This window comes from Ovis canadensis, chromosome 5 (assembly GCF_042477335.2).
Source record: "Ovis canadensis isolate MfBH-ARS-UI-01 breed Bighorn chromosome 5, ARS-UI_OviCan_v2, whole genome shotgun sequence".
Lineage (NCBI taxonomy): Eukaryota > Metazoa > Chordata > Mammalia > Artiodactyla > Bovidae > Ovis > Ovis canadensis.
Genome location: NC_091249.1, coordinates 20,413,456 through 20,432,193, shown reverse-complemented (window position 1 = coordinate 20,432,193; position 18,738 = coordinate 20,413,456). Strand labels below are relative to the sequence as shown.

The 18,738-nt window shown below is 55.9% G+C and overlaps 2 protein-coding genes across 7 annotated transcripts; one reads left to right on the top strand and one right to left on the bottom strand.

The window, feature by feature from the left end:
- The first annotated feature begins 2,819 nt into the window (after nucleotides 1-2,819).
- On the top strand, nucleotides 2,820-5,435 carry OCEL1 (occludin/ELL domain containing 1). Of its 6 annotated transcripts, none has more exons than XM_069589141.1 (6): nucleotides 2,820-3,417; nucleotides 3,521-3,647; nucleotides 3,770-3,969; nucleotides 4,381-4,546; nucleotides 4,782-4,835; nucleotides 5,036-5,435. In XM_069589141.1, the coding sequence occupies exons 2-6, from the start codon at nucleotides 3,570-3,572 to the stop codon at nucleotides 5,156-5,158; spliced, it is 621 nt and encodes a 206-aa protein (XP_069445242.1). In that variant the 5' UTR covers nucleotides 2,820-3,417; nucleotides 3,521-3,569; the 3' UTR covers nucleotides 5,159-5,435. The 6 variants fall into 6 exon arrangements, with proteins under 6 accessions (XP_069445242.1, XP_069445239.1, XP_069445241.1 ...); XM_069589138.1 differs by having other exon boundaries at nucleotides 2,983-3,258; nucleotides 3,471-3,647; XM_069589140.1 differs by having other exon boundaries at nucleotides 2,985-3,258.
- A 2,038-nt stretch (nucleotides 5,436-7,473) lies between these two features.
- On the bottom strand, nucleotides 7,474-18,461 carry NR2F6 (nuclear receptor subfamily 2 group F member 6). Its single transcript, XM_069589114.1, has 4 exons — nucleotides 17,337-18,461; nucleotides 13,681-13,775; nucleotides 9,712-10,296; nucleotides 7,474-8,220 (listed from the first exon to the last, which is right to left on the bottom strand). The coding sequence occupies exons 1-4, from the start codon at nucleotides 17,618-17,620 to the stop codon at nucleotides 7,946-7,948; spliced, it is 1,239 nt and encodes a 412-aa protein (XP_069445215.1). The 5' UTR covers nucleotides 17,621-18,461; the 3' UTR covers nucleotides 7,474-7,945.
- Between the last annotated feature and the right edge of the window lie 277 nt (nucleotides 18,462-18,738).

Below are 18,738 nucleotides of genomic sequence, written 5' to 3'. Positions count from 1 at the left end.
ATCCAGAGCCACTGACAAGGCTTGATCACTCAGAACTTTTGTGTAGTAAAGTTGTATAAATATAAAAGAGAGAAAGTTTCTGACATAGACATCAGAAGGGGGCAGAAAGAGTGCCCCCTTGCTAGTTTTTAGCAAGAAGTTATATACCTATTAGCAAGCTGCTAATTAGCGAAAAGGAAATGTCTGAAAACTCACTCAAAACCAGGCCCCTCACCCACAACATGCATTTTGAGATAACACTGGCACAAGGTGAGTCATCCCGGGCCATACAGCAATGGACATGGGGACTTCCTTGGTGGCCCAGTGGTTAAGATTCTATGTTTCCAATGCAGGGGGCCCAGGTCCAGTCCCTGGTCAGAGAACTAGATTCCACATGCCTCAACTAAGACCTCATGCGATCAAATAAATTCTTTAAAAAAAAAAAATTGACATGAATCTTGAAGCAAGGTAGATTTCCAAGCAAATACATAGTTGCATTAACATAGCTTAAGAGAACATTTCCATGAGTAAAACATGCTGGTTTGTTGAGCCATTACCGGTTCTGAGTCTTAGGCAGAACCTACTTGATGAAAGACAGAGTCTAAGGTAAGTACATAGTTCATTAACATAGCTTAAGAAAAACATTTCCATAAGAAAAACACATTGGTTAGCTCAAGGTTTGAGAAAAGTTAATTTCAGATGGAACTGGGTGTCCTCATGGCAACACAAAAATTTTAAAGAAACCTTTTAATTTTGCATAGAGAAGGGAAAATGTCTGACACTTGCAACCTCCTTCCTCCATTTGGGGATCCCTAGCCCTCCTGCCTATTACCTTCTCAGGTGTCAGTGCTGGGCTTTCCTTGGGATTGAAAGTGATAATTCAGAGACAAGGCTTAGCCCAGCCACAGCCAAAAATCTCAGGACATTGCAGATGCTTCACACAGTCACTCAGCAAACACAAGAAAATCAGTGGCAACCCTACCCTGCCCAGGTCATAGTCTGGATGGGCATTGGAGTTGGGACCCTGGAAGGGATCATGGAGTATGAGTCCAGAGGAATTATGGTCCTGGGTTCTGCTTATCCCCACTCCAGATGTGAAGAGCAAAGTCTGTGAGAGGGGTGACTGAAGAAGCTTGATAAGGAAGGGTGGACAGAAGGTGCCTGTCCCAGACCATCGAGGCATGAGCACTGTGGAACATGCATGGAGTTGTCCACGTGGGCCCCACCCCCACTCCATCAGCATAGGTGTAAAACCACCATTAATAGCTTTTAAAATTCTGGTGGCAGTTTTTAAAAGCTTTATGAAAGCTCTAGTGGCAACTTTTTAAAAATAGACCCTAACGAGGAGGCTCATGCTTGTGACTCAGAGATGGTTCAGTATTAGGAAGCATGTTAATAGCCATATTAATGCATCAGGAAGCAAAATCATAGAGTGAAATGATACCTTGTACTGTTCACAGCATCCATTACGCAAAGTCTCAATTAAAAATAATGAGCATTTCCTCACTGAATGGAAAAATCTCAAGCCAAAGGCAGTGTTGAGTTTAATGGGCAATTCTAGAAGCTTTACCATCAACGTGAAGAAACTAAACTGAGGTGGAGTGGAGGGATACTCACAGTCCACCCATCTCCTCCAGTGATTTGATATTGTCTGGAGGCGCTAGTCAATGCAACTAGACAACAAAAAGAAATTGAAGTAAAATTACTCACAGATGATAAAATTACTTGTCTATATAAAAAGATCCAAGCAAACTAACTAAAACAGTCTATTTCAGTAAGAGAATTTAGTAAACCAACAAGAGGATTAATGAATATTTAATTTCCTATATGCAAAAAACAAAGTTGCAAAATATATTGGAAGATCCCATTTATAATAGTAACAGCAAAGATACACTATCTGGTTAAATTAACACCCTTAATATATAAAAAGCTCCTAAAAGCCAAAAAGAAAAAAGATTTGTAGGAAATAAGCAGGAAAACAAATACAAATGGTTTCTGAATTTTTTCACTCACCAGATTAGGCAAGATTTAAAACTATTAGGCAAGATTTAAAAGTACAAGTACAGGAAACTGTGATGCCATTGAGGTTGCAAGGGTTGTGGGAAAACCAGCTGATCAGAGCATTATTGGCACAAGCTCCTCGACAGTTGATGTTGTTCAGTCGCTAAGTTGTGTTAGGCTCTTTGAGACCCTATGGACTTCAGCACACCAGGCTCCTCTGTCCTCCACTATCTACCAGAGTTTGTTCAAAGTTATGTCCATTGAATCGGTGATGCTATGTAACCATCTCATCCTCTGCCACCCTCTTTTGCCTTCAAACTTTCCCAGCTTCAGAGTCTTTTCCAAGTCAGTTCAATCTTTTTGACAGTATCTTTCCAAATTAAAATACACAGGTCTCTCCCCGGTGGATTCTGGGAAGTTTCACTTCTAGGAATTTATCCTACATAATCCTGCATAATTGGCCAAAGAAATGTGCCCTTGACTATTTTTTCTATAGTATTGTCCGTAGTGAGGAAGATTTGTCATTGACTTAGAATCTCTCCAAAAGGAGATATAATTAACTGTGGCCTCTGGGAATAAGGGTGGGTAAGAAATTCACTCTGCGCTACGCTTCTTTTCTATGTGAATTCTCTAAACATGCCTCCAGTGCTTATTTAAAGAACCATTTTAAAAATATAACCGATGAGTAAATAGATAAGTCGGTGGGGTTGTTCAGTCGCTAAGTAGGGTCGGTCTCTTTGCGACCCCATGGATTGCATCACGCCAGGCTCCCCTGTCCTCCACTGTCTCCCGGAGTTTGCTCAGACTTCTGTCCATTGAGTCGGTGATGCTGTCTAACCATCTCATCCTCTACCGAAAGTTCTCCAAATAAACTGAGGGTCAGAAAGGGTGAGTTATCGGCCCCAAACGCAGCAGCTAGCTGTCCCCCGTCAGTCTCACCGCCAGGGTGTGGGTCCACTTCCGGGTTCCCCCGGCCCGCCTCCTCACCGCCAGCCCCGCCCTATATATACCGAGGCCCCTCCCCTGGCCCGCGGAGCGACCCAGCCAGTGGACTCCAGCCTGTAGTTAATGCACCACACGGACTTCGGGAGCGGACCTAGAGTCGGAGCCCCAAACGCTGGGACAGGTGACCCCAGGCAGAAGTGGTTCGTGCGGCCCGTCACCGGACCGGAGATCCCAAGGGTCTTCTCGGGGGCGCTGTCCATGGGCTCCGCCTAGCCCTGCGGGAGAGATTGCGGGCCGCGCCGGGGTTAACGCGAGCCAATCCTGGGCTGCGCGGTACGTAACGGATTATTTGCATAGCGCTCTTCCGGGTACGCACCCGGCGGCGGGGTCTGGGGCTCTCTGAGGCCAATGGCGTGCGTCTATGCAAATGAGGGCGGAGACAGAGAAAGCGTAGCGGGTAAAGGACTTGGCCGCTCCGGGAGCCGCCTCCCAGTGAGTCCTCCCGCCGTCCCACCTCCAATCATGTCCCCATGCTGTGTCCACAGTCCGCCCGCCGACCATCCCCGCCACGCGCGGGTCACGACTCTCCCCGCAGGACCCGCACACCGGCCCGGGGACGCCGCAGCGGCGCCGCCCCCAAGCCGATGCCGACCCGAGAGCACCCCCAGACCCATGGCTCCCGGGGGAACCTGCAGACCCGTCCGCCTGGCCCTGGTCCTCCGGTGAGTCTAAAAGGGAGGAGGGTTCCCAGGCCGAGCCCAGGCATAGGATTCATTTCCCCCTGTTTAAGGGATGCCGGCTAACCTTCGTTAACTCCAAATCATGATTCCTGCGCCTTCTGCAGCGGTTGGTGTCTAGAGGCCTCAAACCCAGCGCTCCCCCAACTGTGTACCAGCCCCATCCCGGAGCCCACAGGACAAAGCCCAAGAAGATTGTATTTGAGGATGAACTCCCCTCCCGGGCCCTCCTGGGCACCAAGAAGTCTACTAGAGCCGTCTGCGAGAAACATATGCCTAGGCCCCACCCCGTGCCTGACTATGAGCTGTGAGTGGTTCCTAATTTCTTGGAACAGGGAAGGGGCACTGAGGCTGGGGCTTTGACAAGTGAATAAGAGTTTGGTGGTTTAGTCGCCAAGTCGTGTCTAACTCTTAGGACCCCATGGACTGTAGCCTGCCAGGCTCCTCTGTCCATGGGATTCTCCAGGCAAGAATATTGGAGTGGGTTGCCATTTCCTTCTCCAGGGGATTTTCCTGACCCAGAAATCAAACCTGGGTCTCCTGCAGATTCTTTACCAACTGAGCTACAAGGGAAAAGTAAGAGTTTACCAAATAGTAAAAAGAGAAGAAGGGCATTTGGGGCAAGGTACCCAACAGAGACCAAAAAAAAAAAAGCAAATTACACTGATTGTGGAAAAGAGTTCTTTCCCCTCACTCTGACCCCCTTTCAACCTGGTAGTAAGTACCCACCAGTGAGCACTGCGAAGGATCGGAGCCGCTATGCTGCAGTGTTTCAGGACCAGTACCCAGAGTTCTTGGAGCTCCAGCAGGAGGTGGGCTCTGCACAGGCAAAGCTCCAGCAGCTGGAGGCCCTGCTGAACTCACTGCCCAGACCCCGAAGCCAGGTCAGCACCAGGTGGAAACCCTCATCCCACATCCCTTGCAAGTGGCCTAAGCCTGGCCTCTGGAAGCCCAGTGGGTTCAGATCTCTGGGCCTCTTCCTCCTCTAGGCTGGGTGGGCACCACATCACATGGGCCAAGGTCAGCCCTTGACAAGGTCCCCCTTGTCTGAACCTCAGTTTCCCCATCCCTCCTTGGGTCCTGTGCCCCCTGAGCACCCTCTTCCTTCTCCCCTGGCAGAAGGAGGCCCATGTCACTGCCCGTGTCTGGAGGGAATTTGAGAAGAAGCAGATGGTGAGTCATGCCTCTTGAGTCCTACAGCCTGGCCTTTGCACCCACCCTCCACATACTCACACTCCCATGAGGCTGGGCACTTGTGCCCAGGTTCATGGAAAGAAAACTAAGGTTCAGAGAGGAAAAGATGAAAGCTCAAGCAGCTTGAGAGGCATAGGCCAGACTGCCACAAAGACGTCCCTCGATCTCTCCCTGCTCAGGACCCCAGCTTCCTGGACAAGCAGGCTCGCTGCCATTACCTGAAGGGCAAACTAAGGCACCTCAAGACACAGATCCAGAAATTCGACGACCAAGGAGACAGCGAGGGCTCTGTGTACTTCTGAGTGTCCTGGCAAATAGAGGGAACCATCAAAGTGGGGGGCCCTACCCTGCCCTTCCTTCTCTTCCCTCCTGATCTTTGCTGTTACTGTTGCCCTGCCTGGGGTAGCCATGCCTGATTTTAAATGCCTTCGCCTTTGAGGCCTAGATCTGATGGCCCCTTCCAGCAAGGCTTCCCAGAACCTCCTGCAGGACCTCCATGGAGACCCCACATCCGAGTCCATCCCCTGGAAGTGGGTCCTGCTCTCCATTCCAGTGGAATAAACATTTATTAAATACCTACTGCCGCTTAAAACTCCTGATTTCACTCATCACCAAAAAACTGTTCTTCCATTCTCCCAAGGGAAAAAAAATTAAGGATCTGAGAAAGGGACTTGGCCAGGATCTCTGGGTGGACTGTGAACCCCAGTCTGTCCAGGGGGCTCCCTGTCCTCCAAGAGTCTCAAATGGCCTCCAAGAGTCTCCAAGAGGAAGAAGCTGAGGGGTCAACCACTAGTGCCACCTCCTCAGCCAGGAGGGCCCCCTAATGTCCACCCCGTGCCAGGCTCAGGGTAGCATGGAGTACAGGTAGGTCCAGGCTCCATGTGAAGCCCAATGATGGTAGCCCAGGAGCTTTCTTTGAGCCTTGGCCTCCCAGAGGACAGGGGCAGTTAGGCAGGCTGCACGCAAGGAAGGCAGTGCCAGCCACTGGGTCACAGAGAGGCCTCAGCCCCAGGATCAGTCCTCAAGGAACACATGGCCTCAGGAATTCCTGAGAGCCCAGCGTGATAGAGCAAGGAGACGGGGCTGGACCCCGATGGGTGTCCTGACAACCAGGGAGGCTCAAATGTCTTCTTCCTGCAGAAGAGGGTTGGGTGTTGTAGAAGCTCAGCAATCTGGCCTGGACAAGCATCCACGTCTCTGACCGACTGGAAGCAGGACGGACACCATGGTCTTGGTCAGTCCACAGATGTCCTGTGAATCTGAGAAACAGCACATTGCTGTCCAGCCCAGCTGGAGTGGACATTCGCTTATGCGCAGGACCTCTCAGAAAACACCTACCCAGGGCAGAAACCAGCCCAGCTGCCAGTGGGAGAGCTTCATCCCATTCCAACTTCAGTCCCCTTCTGGGACAGGGCACACCCGAGACCTTCGTTCATTCGTTTCTATCTTCCCAGATGTCCTCTGAGATGGACATGGGGGAGACTAGGGTTCCAATGGGGAACATTTTGAAGGCCTGAGGCTGCTTTATGGCTAAGCCCTAGCCCAACCTACAAGGTGAGACCCAGGTTCTTCCCTGTTTTCAAAGGAGCATGTTTGATAAGTCTGTCTTCACTTGACAAGCCTTCAGTCAGGGCCAAGAGGTGCCACCCACCACCACCATCTGGGCCCTTTCTACCCACCCCCTAGAGCCACAGTCCTGGCGTAAATTCCACAGATGCCTTTCCCACTACAGAACTGGGCCACAACCTTCTGAGGCCAGGATGGCAAGCCCCCTGGTGCCCTGCATCAACCCATATCACCTCAATTAAGTCCACATTTCAAGGTCTGACCTTAGAGGTCTCCATCTTCTAAATGCCAATTTCTAACAGTTTTTTAAAGTACATGTAACAAAAAAAAAATTTAAACTGGCTCAGGCACAAAAGGGGAAGTCTGGGCTCATGGAATGGAAACACCCAAGGGTTTCAGATCTATGGCTTGATCCAGGGGCTCCAAAGGTATCCTGCGAAATTGGTCTCCTCCTTGGCTCTGCTTTATCCTAATTTCCAGTCCTGCCATTGAATCTCACTGGCCAGCTCTGGGCCACATTCCCTCCCTAAACCAGTCGCTGTGGCCAGCTAAATGGATGGCTCTATCTGGGCTGAGATCAAGTGACAGAACTCGCCCCAAACATTTCTCCCAAGGACACTGGGGCCCAGACACCATGATTAAGGGTTGACCAAAGAAAATAAAGGGACTTCCCTGCCAGTCCAGTGGTTAGGCCTCGGCATGGTTGGGGAACTAACAGCTCATAAGCCATGTGGTGCAGCTAAAAAAGGGAAAACAATAAGGTACTTAGTCCAGGGTTTGTGTGAATGTTGTGAGGCTCAATTTCATAGACCAGAATCTAAATTCAAATCTGAGCCATCTGCTCAGCCCAACTCCTACAAACCCATTGGCTGACCTCTGGCCTCCCCCTCCAGCGCATTTCCACACAAAACTATCCCACACAAACAAATACTTAAAAACCAGCAAGTAGGGCTGCTGTTAGGTTGTAGGTGTTCCAGCTGGGCTGGGAGTGGGTCCCCATGGTAGGGTGCCTTCTGTGTCACCCCTCCCCCCACTAAGATGATGGAGACTGTGCAGGTAGGAAACTTCTTTATTATTGGCCTTGATTCATCCATCATGTAGTGTCCAACGTGGATTACGTGTCCAGAGGATCAGTCTGGCACTCATCACCCCTGCCTGGCTGCAGCTGCCCCTCCAGTCCAGACGGCAGGACTTTGTCCATCACACCAGAGAAGCCACACCCGGACTAGTTCATTCTTGGGATACCAAGGGACAAGGCTGTCCTGGGATTGGACCCTCTGTCTCGCCCCTCATCTTCATCAGGGTTTCTGGGGAAGATTTGACTGGAGTCTAGACAAATCAGTCTCTTTTTGGTTTCATGATCATTTAGAAAACAGAAAAGACAAACATTTCACAGTCTTTAAAAAATAGGAGTCTGAGGAGGGAAGCCAGGGTCCTCTGTCCAGGGGAGGCCACCCCCCGGCCCACCACCAGAGGCCTGAGCATCCGTGTCCCTTGAGGTCTGCAGACCTGGCCCTGTCTGGTCACTGGCCTGAGCCGTAGGGCCAGTTGAAGGTACTTCCTGACAGCAGCATGTCTCGGATCAGCGTCTCGATGGGCGTCTTGCCCACCAGGCGCATGAAGAACAGCTGGGAGATGAGGGAGGCCGGGACGGCACGCAAGGCAGGGAGCCGCAGCAGCAGGCGCCCAAAGCGCTGGGGCTGCGATGGGTACTGGGCCCGCACGTACTCGGTGAGGGCCACCTGCGCCTTCTCCTGCAGGCTCTCCACATGCGCTGGGTCTGAGAGGCCACAGGCATCTGAGGGACAAGGGCAAGGTCAGAAGAAGTGGCAGGAGGACACAGGACCCCAGGGCTGACCGGGGCTGGGGGATACCACTAAGGGCTGTTGGTATAGAGGAGGGCACTCAAAGGATGGGAGATGGAGCCTAGGGCACAAATGGGGGTGTCTAATATCTAAGGCAGTGTTGGTCCCCAAGAGACATTAAGGTGGCCTCATCTGATGATGACACGGAGTGCAGGTAGTGATGTCTCAAGGGTAGAAGGGCCCTGACTAAGGCATTTAACAGGGAGACAAGTCCTAATCAAGCTTAAGAAGGAAGGAATTCCCTGGTGGTCTAGTGGTTAAGACTGCACTTCCACTGCAGGGGCTGTGGGTTCAGTCTCTGGTTGGGGAAGTTCTGCATGCCAGGAGGTGAGGCTGAAAACACCCCTTAAACAAGAAGCTCAAGGGGAAGAGGGGGCTGGCAAGGGGACTTGGGAAGAAAAGCAAAGCCTAGAGAGGGTATTCAGACACACTAAATAGACCCGCATTGTGAGTGAAGGTGACAGGTAAGAGCCCTATGAATGTCAGGGCAGAGAAAATGTCCTGGGTAAGTAAAGAGGGGCAAAGCCATATTATTGGATAAAAGCCACCTCCCAGAGTAGCCTGGGTCTGGCTCCCGCATCCTTGGTCCCAGGAGACACGTAGTGAGACCTCCTTGCAAAGTGCAGAGTCGGCTATGCCACCACTCCCACCACAAGAAAGCAGGGCTATGGAGGCAGGAGGGTTACTGAAGACTAGGAAGGAACTAAGCTGCCTCCGCCCCTAGGTGGGAGGGGCTTCAAGCCACACCCCCTACCCGATCCAGCTCCGCTGCGGGTGGCCCCTGGAGGCCCTGGGGGGGGGGGGCGGGGGGTGGGGCAGGTTGGGAGCCCTGGGTCAGTGGTCTAGGGTCCTAGGAATTAGGGAGCGAAGGGCCCAGGAGAGCCCAGAACCAGGTGTCAGAGCAACCCTGCCTTTCATAAGTGGAAGGCAGTCCTCCTTAAGTGGTCAGTAACAAGAGCAGCATCCTGATTTGGCAGATGAGGGTCACAGCGTTTAGGGAGAACAGAAATCATTAAGTGACGGACAGGGCCAAGAGGGCAGGCCTCCCCTCCCGCGGGCCCCCACCTGTCATTCTGCCCACTGAGCACGATGAACACCTGGATGAGGGCGTGAAGGGTTGGGGAGGGGTGTCAGGGAGCCTGAGAATCAAGGCGGGAGGCTGTGGGGCCTTAAGACATGGAGCCGTGGGGGATCAAAGTTCTTAGGAAGGCCTGGGATCCGGGAGAGGGGCCATCACGGTGTCAGACCGCCTGCATCGCCTCCTCCACTGTCCCCCAACAGCGCTAAAGGCGCATGCAGGGACGCAAGTCTGGCTAGCTGTAGATCAGCAAGTGGAGGACTACAGGGGTCAGGGTCAGGAGCTAGGTCTCTCCCCTCCCCCACCCAGCCCCTCCCAAGGCCAGAGCCCCACCAGGGCGTCTCACCAGGTGTGAAGAGCGCGATGGCCTTGAGGCAGCCATACTCCGCGGAGTCGACCTGCAAACGGCCCAGTTTGTCCACCTGTTCCTGGAAGGCGCGCACCTGGTCCATGAAGGCCACGGCCCGCTCGGCGGCCATGGGCGCGGCATGCAGGCCGGCGGCGGCCAGCAGCGGCGCCGTGTGCAGGGGCAGCGCTGCCTGCGCCGCGTTCAGCACGAAGAGCTCGCTCCAGCTGAGGCGCAGCAGCGCCACCTGGTCGGCCACCGGCAGCTCGGGGAAGAAGGGCGCGTGGCGCGCCCACTCCACTGTGCTGAAGAGCAGCCGCGCCGCCAGCTCGCACACATTGTCGATGCCCAGCACCGCGCCCGCCGCGCCGCTCCCGGCTCCGAAAGCGCCCGCGGCTCCTGCACCGAAGCGCCCGGCCGCCGCGGGGTAGGGCTCGGCACGCAGCAGCTGCGCGATCAGCTCCGACACCGGCTGCCCCGGGAAGAGGTCTCCGCCGGCCACGGCCAGCGCAGAGCCAGGAGGGCTGCCTGAGGAGGCTGCCACGGTGCCGGGGAGCGAGTGCGGAATTCGGCCGCGCTGCACCGCTGTGAAGGGGAGATAGAGATGAGGGGGTGGGGAGGGGGAGAAGGGGGAGGGAGATTGCCAGCCCGAAAGAAATGCGGAAGGTACAGGAGAGGGAGGAGGGGAGAGGGGACGGGGGAGGTGGGCAAGAGTCAGGAGATGGGGAGTGAGGACACGGGAAAACCAGAGAGGGGAGAGTGGGGTGTGAGGAAGGGGGGGAGGAATTAGGGGGAAAGTGGGTACCCCGAGTCATGGGGTAGGGCAAGTAGGGAGGAAGAAAGGTTGGAGATAAAATTATTAGAGGGTTACTCATTCCCTCTGTTCCAAGCCCCCCAACTCAGCCTTTCGCTGAACCCCCAATCCCTACCTCATGGGCACAATGCTTGTTGGGAGGACAGAGGCCAAGGTCTTGCAGGCCCCACCTTGCTCCACCCTGTGCCCTCACCCTGAGGTCGTGTCCAGCCACCATCAGACTACTTCTTTCAGAGAAGGAAGTTGGGGGGGGGGGAAACCATCTCAGGTGGAAATGGGACCACTGGGTGAGGGCTAATTTAATTCACACATACCCACCTCCCCCTCTTCTGGACTCTGCAGCTCCCCTCTGCAGCCAGCGAAGTCAGACCTGTCAATCATGTCCTCATCTGTCAATCACAGGTGTCTAAGAGCTGATAATGGGTCTGGGGGGGCAAGTACCTTCCTAGGACATGGGCAAGTAGCCAGCCTACCCCTCAAACAAGTGATCAGTAAGGGCTGGCACTGATCTCTCCTATGGAAGCAGGATATTTCTCTACCTCCCAGCCCCACCCTCCAGGTCATGGCCCCCTAGAACAGGTCTCATCTGCCTGGGCCTCTGCAGTGACCTCAGTGTTAAGAATGAAATCCTGATCAGTAGCAAAAAGTCGCTGTTAGCAAAAAGTAGTGTTAGTCACTCAGTCGTGTCCGACTCCTCGCAATCCCACAGAGTATAGGCCGTAAGTCTCCTCTGTCCATGGGATTCTCCATACAAGAATCCTGGAGTGAGTAGCCATTCCCTTCTTCAGGGGATCCTGACCCAGAGATTGAACCCGGTCAGCAGCAGGTGCTCAGTAAACATGAGATTCCATCAGTAGCTTTGCCTGTGATGGGGAAGGACCAACTGCTGGCCTTGGCCAGTGCCCCCAGGGATCAGGTAGGTGGCAAGAGGAAAGCTGAGGTGCAAGGAGGAAGGTGGCTGCATGCCAGCCTGGCCTATGCCACAGTAGGCAGGGTAGAGGGGCTGACTGGGCTGGGTGCCTGGCAGAGACTAATTAATGAGCTTTAACGAGGTGACATGCCCAGTCTCATCACCTCCATGAACTTCTGGTCAACCCACCATGGAGCAGAGCGGGAGAGGGATGCAAGTGGGAGCTGAGGGCTAGCACAGTTGATCAGGGAAGCAGGGTTCAAGCCTTATCCCATGTGATTTGAAGTCTCAGGAGCCTCTGTCTGTCAAATGGGTGTAGCTGGGTTGAGGGCCGACAATGAATCCCAATTAACTTCAGGCTCACTTGGTTCTAAAGCCCACTGCCATCATTCATCCATCACCACGCCACCTCAGAGTCTTTGCATTTGCTGTTCCTGCTTCCTGAGAACCCCTTCCCCAGCTCTTCCTCCCAGTGAAGCCCAGACTGTGGGCTTAATCACCAACCACAAGTAGAGTGCTCTCTGTACTCTTTCCCCACCCATAAAAGTATGCAGTTGATAATACTCATGATGATGATAACACCAATCACTGAATTAAATGAGAATGTATCTAACTGGCTTGGAATAGCTTTTGGCACATGAAAGTGAAAGTGAAAGTCGCTCAGTCGTGTGCGACTCTTTGGGACCCCATGGACTACACAGTCCATGGACTTCCCCAGGCCAGAATAACTGGAGTGGGTAGCCTTTCCCTTCTCCAGGGGATCTTCCCAACTCAGGGATCGAACCCAGGTCTCCCACATTACAGGCGGATTCTCTACCCGCTAAGCCACAAGGGAAGCCCAAGAATACTAGAATGTGTAGCCTACTCCCTTCTCCAGCAGATAGTCCCAACCCAGGAATCGAACCAGGGTCTCATAGTAAGAGCTAAATGGATAGTAACTCAAGCCAAGAAACATTAAGCACCTTCTATGTTTTAGAACCTGGTGTAGGCAGGCCCTGGGGATGTATCAGAAAACAAGACAGACAAAAGTATCTGACCTTGAGGAGCAGACATTCTTTTGGAGGAGCAAGCAAATTATAAAGCAAGACAGATGGCCCGAATAAAGGGGCTGCAAAGGGTAATCAGGAGGGCTTCTCAGAGGAGGTGGTGTTTCAGCAAATCTTAAAAGAAGGTGAGGGAGGAAGCCATGTAGGTGTCTGGGGGATGTGTTCCAGACAGAGGGAACCACCTGTGCAAAGGCCAAGAGATAGGGCTGTGTTCGGGTCATGATCTGAGATTTATTGAGTCACCTTGAGACTTTGAAGATCTGAAGCCTGGATTTGATGTGGATTTTAGGTCAAATTCACACACAAGTGGAGACAAAATCCAGGTTGCAGGGGTTGGGGTATGGGCAGTCACCCCCAACTTCACATGACCAAAGAGAGTGATCAGATGATCTTAAGAGAAAGACTCTGGGCAGCTGTTCCCAGCTTCTTTCACAGATGCTCAGCAGAGAAAAAACCAACAGTAGAGCAGGAGAGACTCAGCTTTTAGACACGAGGGAAGAACTGCCAGCCTGGCTCATAAGAGTCTAGGCAGAGATATGAATTCCAGCCTTGGGGCTGACATTAAAATGGGCCGGATCCTGCTCCCTAGCCCAGTGCTTCATGTAGAAGTCTACAGGTTCCACCTGAACTCTAAGAGTGATCGGTGGAGTTCTAGACCTAGCTGCCCTGTACAGATCCACCCAAGTCCCCAGGGCAAGGACAAGAGGCTGGGCCTCCCTCTGGCTCCCAGCATCCCCGGTCAGGCAGAAGGGTGAGCTGCCCTTTGCCTTAGTCGGGTGAGTTCCTGCCTTGGGCAAACACAAGGCAGAGGGTGGAGGGAAAGCAAATCAAAAAAAAAAAAAGTACATCATTGTTCAGAAAGTGGTGGCCAGGATAGAGGGCAGAGGGTTACTGGGGTTAACTTCAGGTTCCCTGCCCCTGAGGCCGGGTTGGGAGAGGTGGTGGGGAGAAAGGTTCTAACATGGGCCAGAGTGGGGGAGCCTCTTACAGCCCAGTTCTGCCTCAGCCACCAGGAAGCCACGGATAATTGGATTCCTCCAGCCCAGGGCCAGATCCAGGCCCACGGGATCTCAGGATCGGTGGTAACGAGGTTAGCAGGCGCCAGACCCCGCCCTCCATGGCTCCCAGACCCCAAGAGAGGGAGCAAAGGGCAGGCCGCTTGTTCACCCCTTGCCCGCCCCACCCCAGCGGCTACTCACCTTCCTTCCTCATGCCCACCCGGAAGCACTTCTTGAGGCGGCAGTATTGGCATTGGTTCCGGTGATGCTGGTCGATCTGGCAGTCACGGTTGGACCTGTGGGCATGCAGAGGTCACCAAGGGGGTCACCATGACACCTACATTCTGGCCTGGGAGCCACCTTGTGAGACGCCTTAGAAAGTTACACCTAGAAACCACCAGGACCACCCCCCATCCCTACCAACAACCTGGGCTGGGCAGACGACCCCAAAGTGGCACAGAGGTTAAGCTTGCAGGTGTGCAAAGAGGAGAGGACAATTTGGGGGAGTGGAGACCGATGAAGAGCAGTCTGTGTCAAAGTGGATTAGCATGCCAGGGAGGGTTATGTTGGAACTGGGTTTTGAAGGACGAATACAAGCTCCCCAGGTGACCAGAGGCAGTTCCTGGCAGAATACCAATGACGGCCAAAAGTTTTCCAGTTACATTTTACTTGGTCCTTGTCAGGCCAGGGGACAGGGTCTTTGTCCCAGGGCACTATGAGAGCAGAGAAGGAACATGGTCACCGAGCAAGACTTTGTGAGTTGACTAAGAGATGAGAACCCAGGCCAATCCTCTATGGGGTCACAGCACCATGGGGCCCCAACATTACTGCCTGACACAAGGCCACCATCAATGTATGAAGAAACAAATGAATGAACTCCTGTACCCCTCTAAGATGTCAAACCCCTTCTCTAGAAAGACCATACCACACCTAATTGAGCCCAAGAAGCTTCTTCCACGTGGTCCTCGGGGATTGTTGGTGCCTCTTCCAGGGGTGGGACATGTGGCCCTGCCCTCTGAAGCAACGAGTTCCGTCCAAGGTCAGTCACAGTTGGAAGGTTCAGGCCTTTGTTCTTCCAATGCCCCCAGCACCCTTTTTCCCCTCGGCCCCTGCCCTATGTTCCCTCCATATCTCTCTCCTCTGAGCCTTTTGAGGCCCACACCAAGGGCTGGAGTCCCAGCTGGGCACCAATCGGGTACTCAGAGCTAGTCACAAAGTAAGACAAACACTTCTTGAAGTAAAAAGGTCAAACACATCTTAGCTGCGGACACCCAAGGCCTGACCCTTGGGCAGCCACTTCTCCACTGAGCCTTGGTTTCCTCATCTGGAATTGGGAGGCCAGAGGGCAATTCTACATGGGATGCACTCATTCTGGAGAAAACTGGAAGTGTGGGTGGGTGTGGGGGGGTGTCAAGACGGGCCCCACCTGGGAGTCTCAGTGGCCAATTTTGGAGAGGCGAGGCTCCAGAGGGCCTCTGCGTCCTGCAGCACCAGCCTCCGAGCCCCCAGGAAGAGGCCCTACTAGGGCAAAGGGAGCTCAGGCAGAACCAGAACAAAGCCCAGCAGGCAGGCAGTGGGAGGGTCCTGGGCAGCCGGGTGGAAACAGCCAGGCCTGGGGCAGGCAGGCAGGGGCCTGGCTCGGGTCCCTGAGACTTCAGGGGAGGCCCTGAACCTTCTGCCTCAACTTCCCCAGTTGTAGAGTCAGGAGAGATCTTCCATCCCTCCAGATGGGGAAACAGTAAGTTCTACCTGTTATCCCATCTAAACAGCACATGCTTTGCCAGACCCCACAGTCCAACTCTGCCTTCTCCCTGGGCTTCTGGCTTTCAGTCCAATTTGATCATTGCCCTCTTTTGCTCACACACTTTCTTCCATGGTTCCACATTACTTTCACTCCAGAATTTCTGACCCGCTTGGCTCTAACTTCTCCCACGCCTGGGTGGTCTCACATTACATCACTGATCCCCAATCCTGCCACTGAGTATTTGCTGGAGCCACACTCTCTGCAGGAGTGCCCTTCACTTCTACCTGCTAAACCCCTCATGTTTCAAGGTCCACCTCCTGCGGCCTTCCTCTCTGACCCTCAGGCAGAGCTCCTTGTTCCTCCTGGGACCCCAGACCATCCCTCCCTCTGGCCCAACCCAGACCCCACAGACTGGGACACCTGTGTCTCACTATCTCCCTCAAACTGGGAGAAGGCTGGGCTTGGAACTGGGGTCTTTTCTAGGGTGCTGGCATCAAACCACCCACGTCAGGCCCCGAGGGATCTTTGTTGATTCAACCTGAGGCTCAGAGGGAAGCAGTGACTTCTGGTCACACAACACAGACCTTCTGAAGAACCTGCCAGTGCCAAACCAGGCCCCTCTCCCTGGCCTTGGTGCTCCCACTCTAAGGGAGCCTCTGGGACCCCCAAGCCACCTGAGCCCCTCCCCTGCCCTCCCTAAAGACCTGGCCAGAGAGCACACAGTTATTCCAGCAGCAAGAATGAGGCCAAAGTCTGGTGGCCCAGTTAGCATTGGAGGAGGGAGTAAGCCAGCTCCGCGCCATACAGAGCCGCCCCCAACAGGCCAGATCTGGGGCCAAATTCCTGCTTCAGGTACCCAGGACCCCACCCAGTGGCCCTGCCAACAAACCTTCCATCAGCAGCTGCCCCGGGGAGGTCCTGACCCAGACTTGCCTGCGGCCCTCCTCAACCTTCCCAACCCCACAGTTCCCTTGCTAAGCCCCAAGTGGGCAAGGTCTCTCCCTAGGTGACCCAGGGCAGGTGCCAAGAGCTTTCTGGACCTTAGTTTTGCCCTTGTGGAAAATGGGACCCTCCAAACGGGCTCTACAGAGCCCAAGCATGTTCCTGGAGGGTGCAAAGTAGGGGTTTGTCAACGGAGGAAACGGGGACTCAGCAAAAAATGATGGGAAAGGCGGGGTCCTGGACTGGACACCCAGTGCCAGCAGCTCCTCCCCTAGACCTAATGCCCCGTCGGGAACCAGAAAAGCTAGCCAGGTCACGGCTGGCCAGTGGGGACTCCAACCTAGGACAGCCTCGGGCTGCTTCTTGGAAACATTCATCCCCACCCAGTCTCAGAACCGACAAAAGTTTCAGGGATTTTCCAGGATCCCAGTCTGCACCTACTCCTAGCTAAGGGGGCGTAGAGGCGGGGTGAGGGGCTGGAGCAGCCAAGATGCGGTCAAATCCAGCCGCCACCTCGGACATCTCACAGCAGTTTCCGGTGACCCAGGGCACAGAGAGTGCCCGGGGGGTTCCCCCTGACGGGCAGCCCAACCCCCACAGCAGAAGCGCCCCCACGCCCCCGCCCCATGCGAAGGAAGCCGCCCTGTGCCACCTAGTTTCGCTCCAGCCGCCGCCTCAGTAGTCAGGGCGACTTTGGAAGTGATATTTGACCCCAAGGGCGCGCCGTATCGATCCGCGCGGCCGCAGACAATGGCCCCCGGACGCTGTGAGCTCCACAGTCCAAGTTCCACGTTCGATCCCCACCCGGTCCCCGGCGCGCCGAGATTCCCAAGGGAAGGGATGCCCTGGGATTAGGCACCCACCCCTGACAGCACCCCAACCCCTCGCCGCGCAGAGCTGACCCCTCTCCGGAGAAAAGGAAGGGAGGGAGGAGGAGCGAGTTACTGGGGCGGAAGCCACCAGGGACCACCTGATGGGGGGGACCTGCACCAATACAGCGCCGACTGTATACACAATCCCAGGAATGTGATGGAGAGGGGGCGAGGGACATGTGCCCCAATCTCTGACGGGAAGTAGAGACCCAGGGAAGGTCAGCGCTAGGCCCAAGGTGACCGAGCAGGTCAGAGGCCCGGCCCGGGTGCCGGCGGCGGTGCGCTGAGAGGGGGCTCACCGGCAGGTGTAGCTGAGGTTGCGGCGGATGCTCCGCTTGAAGAAGCTCTTGCAGCCCTCGCAGGTGAAGACGCCGTAGTGCTTGCCGCTCGACTTGTCCCCGCACACCACGCAGTCCACCTGCAGCCCCGGCCGCTCCTCGTCGCCCGGCTCAGCGTCGCTGGCGGCACCGGGGGGTGAGGCCGAGTCTTCCTCCGCCGCGCGCGGATAGCCGCCCGCCTTGTCCACGCCATTCGTGTCGCCGCCGCCCCCGGGGCCGCCCCAGCCGCGGGTCACCATGGCCATAGCCCCCGGGCAGCGGGGCCGGGGCGCCCCCTCCGCGATTCTCCCTCGGGGCACCCCTCTCGGCCCGGGGGACCCTAACTGGCGCGCATCCGGTCCCGGTGCGCGGGGGTCACCCGGTTGCACCCAAAAAAAAAGTTTTGCAGCAACTTCCTGCGGCCGGTCCGCGCGCCCGGGCGGAACTGGTCGGGCCGGTTCCAGGTCAACTTTCCCACGCGTGCGCGGGGCCGGGCCCCGGACCGGGGGGGCGCGCTAGAGGTGCTGGCCGGGGGCCCCGGGGACTCGCGCCCCGCCGCCCTGGGGCCCCGGCGGGGGAGCTCGGGCCATGGCCCGGCCCAGGCAGCGCAGGGGGTGCCCTCCGGCCTGGCCGCCGCTCGGCCAAGGGCTATGGCCAACTTAGCGGGCTGCCATCCGAGCGCGGGAGGCCGGGGGGAAAGTTTGGCCGCAAGTTGCGCGGCCGCCCGCGGCGGGGGGGAGGGGCGGCGGGCGTGCGCCGGGGCCGGTCACCGCACCCCCTGAGTCTCCCAGGGCCCCCGGCGGCCGCACGGGGCCTGCAGGACCGCGGGCCGGCGCTTCCCGAGCTGCCGCCCCCGCTGCGGCCGCGCCCGCCCGGCCTGGGCCTGTGCCTGAGCCGGAGCCTCGCTCTCGCCGCCGACCCCGCGCGCCGGCCTCGCGCTGCGGCCGGTTTGACACACAACGTTCCATTCGCGGGGCGGGCGGGGGGCGGGGGCGGGGGCAGGGGCGCGCGCCGCGGGCTGGGGGCGGGCGCTCGTTGCCTCGGCGACGGCCGCCCTTATAAGGACATGGGTGGCCGTGCGCGGCGCCCGGCGCCCCGGCCGGCGGGAGGGACTAGGGCGGAGCGCGGGGCCGCAAGGCCTGACCCTCCTCCCTCCCCCTCCCTCGCTCACCCCACTCCCACCCCCGTCCTCGCCCGGCTCCAGCCTTAACCCCTGCCGGGCCGCGGCGGGAGCCTGGGCCACTGCTGCCCTCTGCCCTTCCGCAGCCTCGCCAAGATGTCTCTCTAAGGCCCTCCCCTCCACCTCCGGCCTTGGAAGTTGTGTAGCTCAACCGCCCTCGAGGCGCCCCTCGGCACCACCCCCTTGCATTCCCGGCAGAAGCAA

Excerpts from the sequence above, each read along its gene's own strand:
- NR2F6 (XM_069589114.1), bottom strand. The coding sequence starts at position 17,620 with ATGGCCATGGTGACCCGCGGCTGGGGCGGCCCCGGGGGCGGCGGCGAC. Across the intron at positions 13,776-17,336 it reads AACCTCAGCTACACCTGCCG|GTCCAACCGTGACTGCCAGA; the intron begins GTGAGCCCCCTC and ends GCATGCCCACAG. Across the intron at positions 8,221-9,711 it reads CATCGCGCTCTTCACACCTG|ATGCCTGTGGCCTCTCAGAC; the intron begins GTGAGACGCCCT and ends CTTGTCCCTCAG.
- OCEL1 (XM_069589136.1), top strand. The coding sequence starts at position 3,456 with ATGCTGTGTCCACAGTCCGCCCGCCGACCATCCCCGCCACGCGCGGGT. Across the intron at positions 3,648-3,769 it reads CGCCTGGCCCTGGTCCTCCG|CGGTTGGTGTCTAGAGGCCT; the intron begins GTGAGTCTAAAA and ends CGCCTTCTGCAG. Across the intron at positions 4,836-5,035 it reads AATTTGAGAAGAAGCAGATG|GACCCCAGCTTCCTGGACAA; the intron begins GTGAGTCATGCC and ends CTCCCTGCTCAG.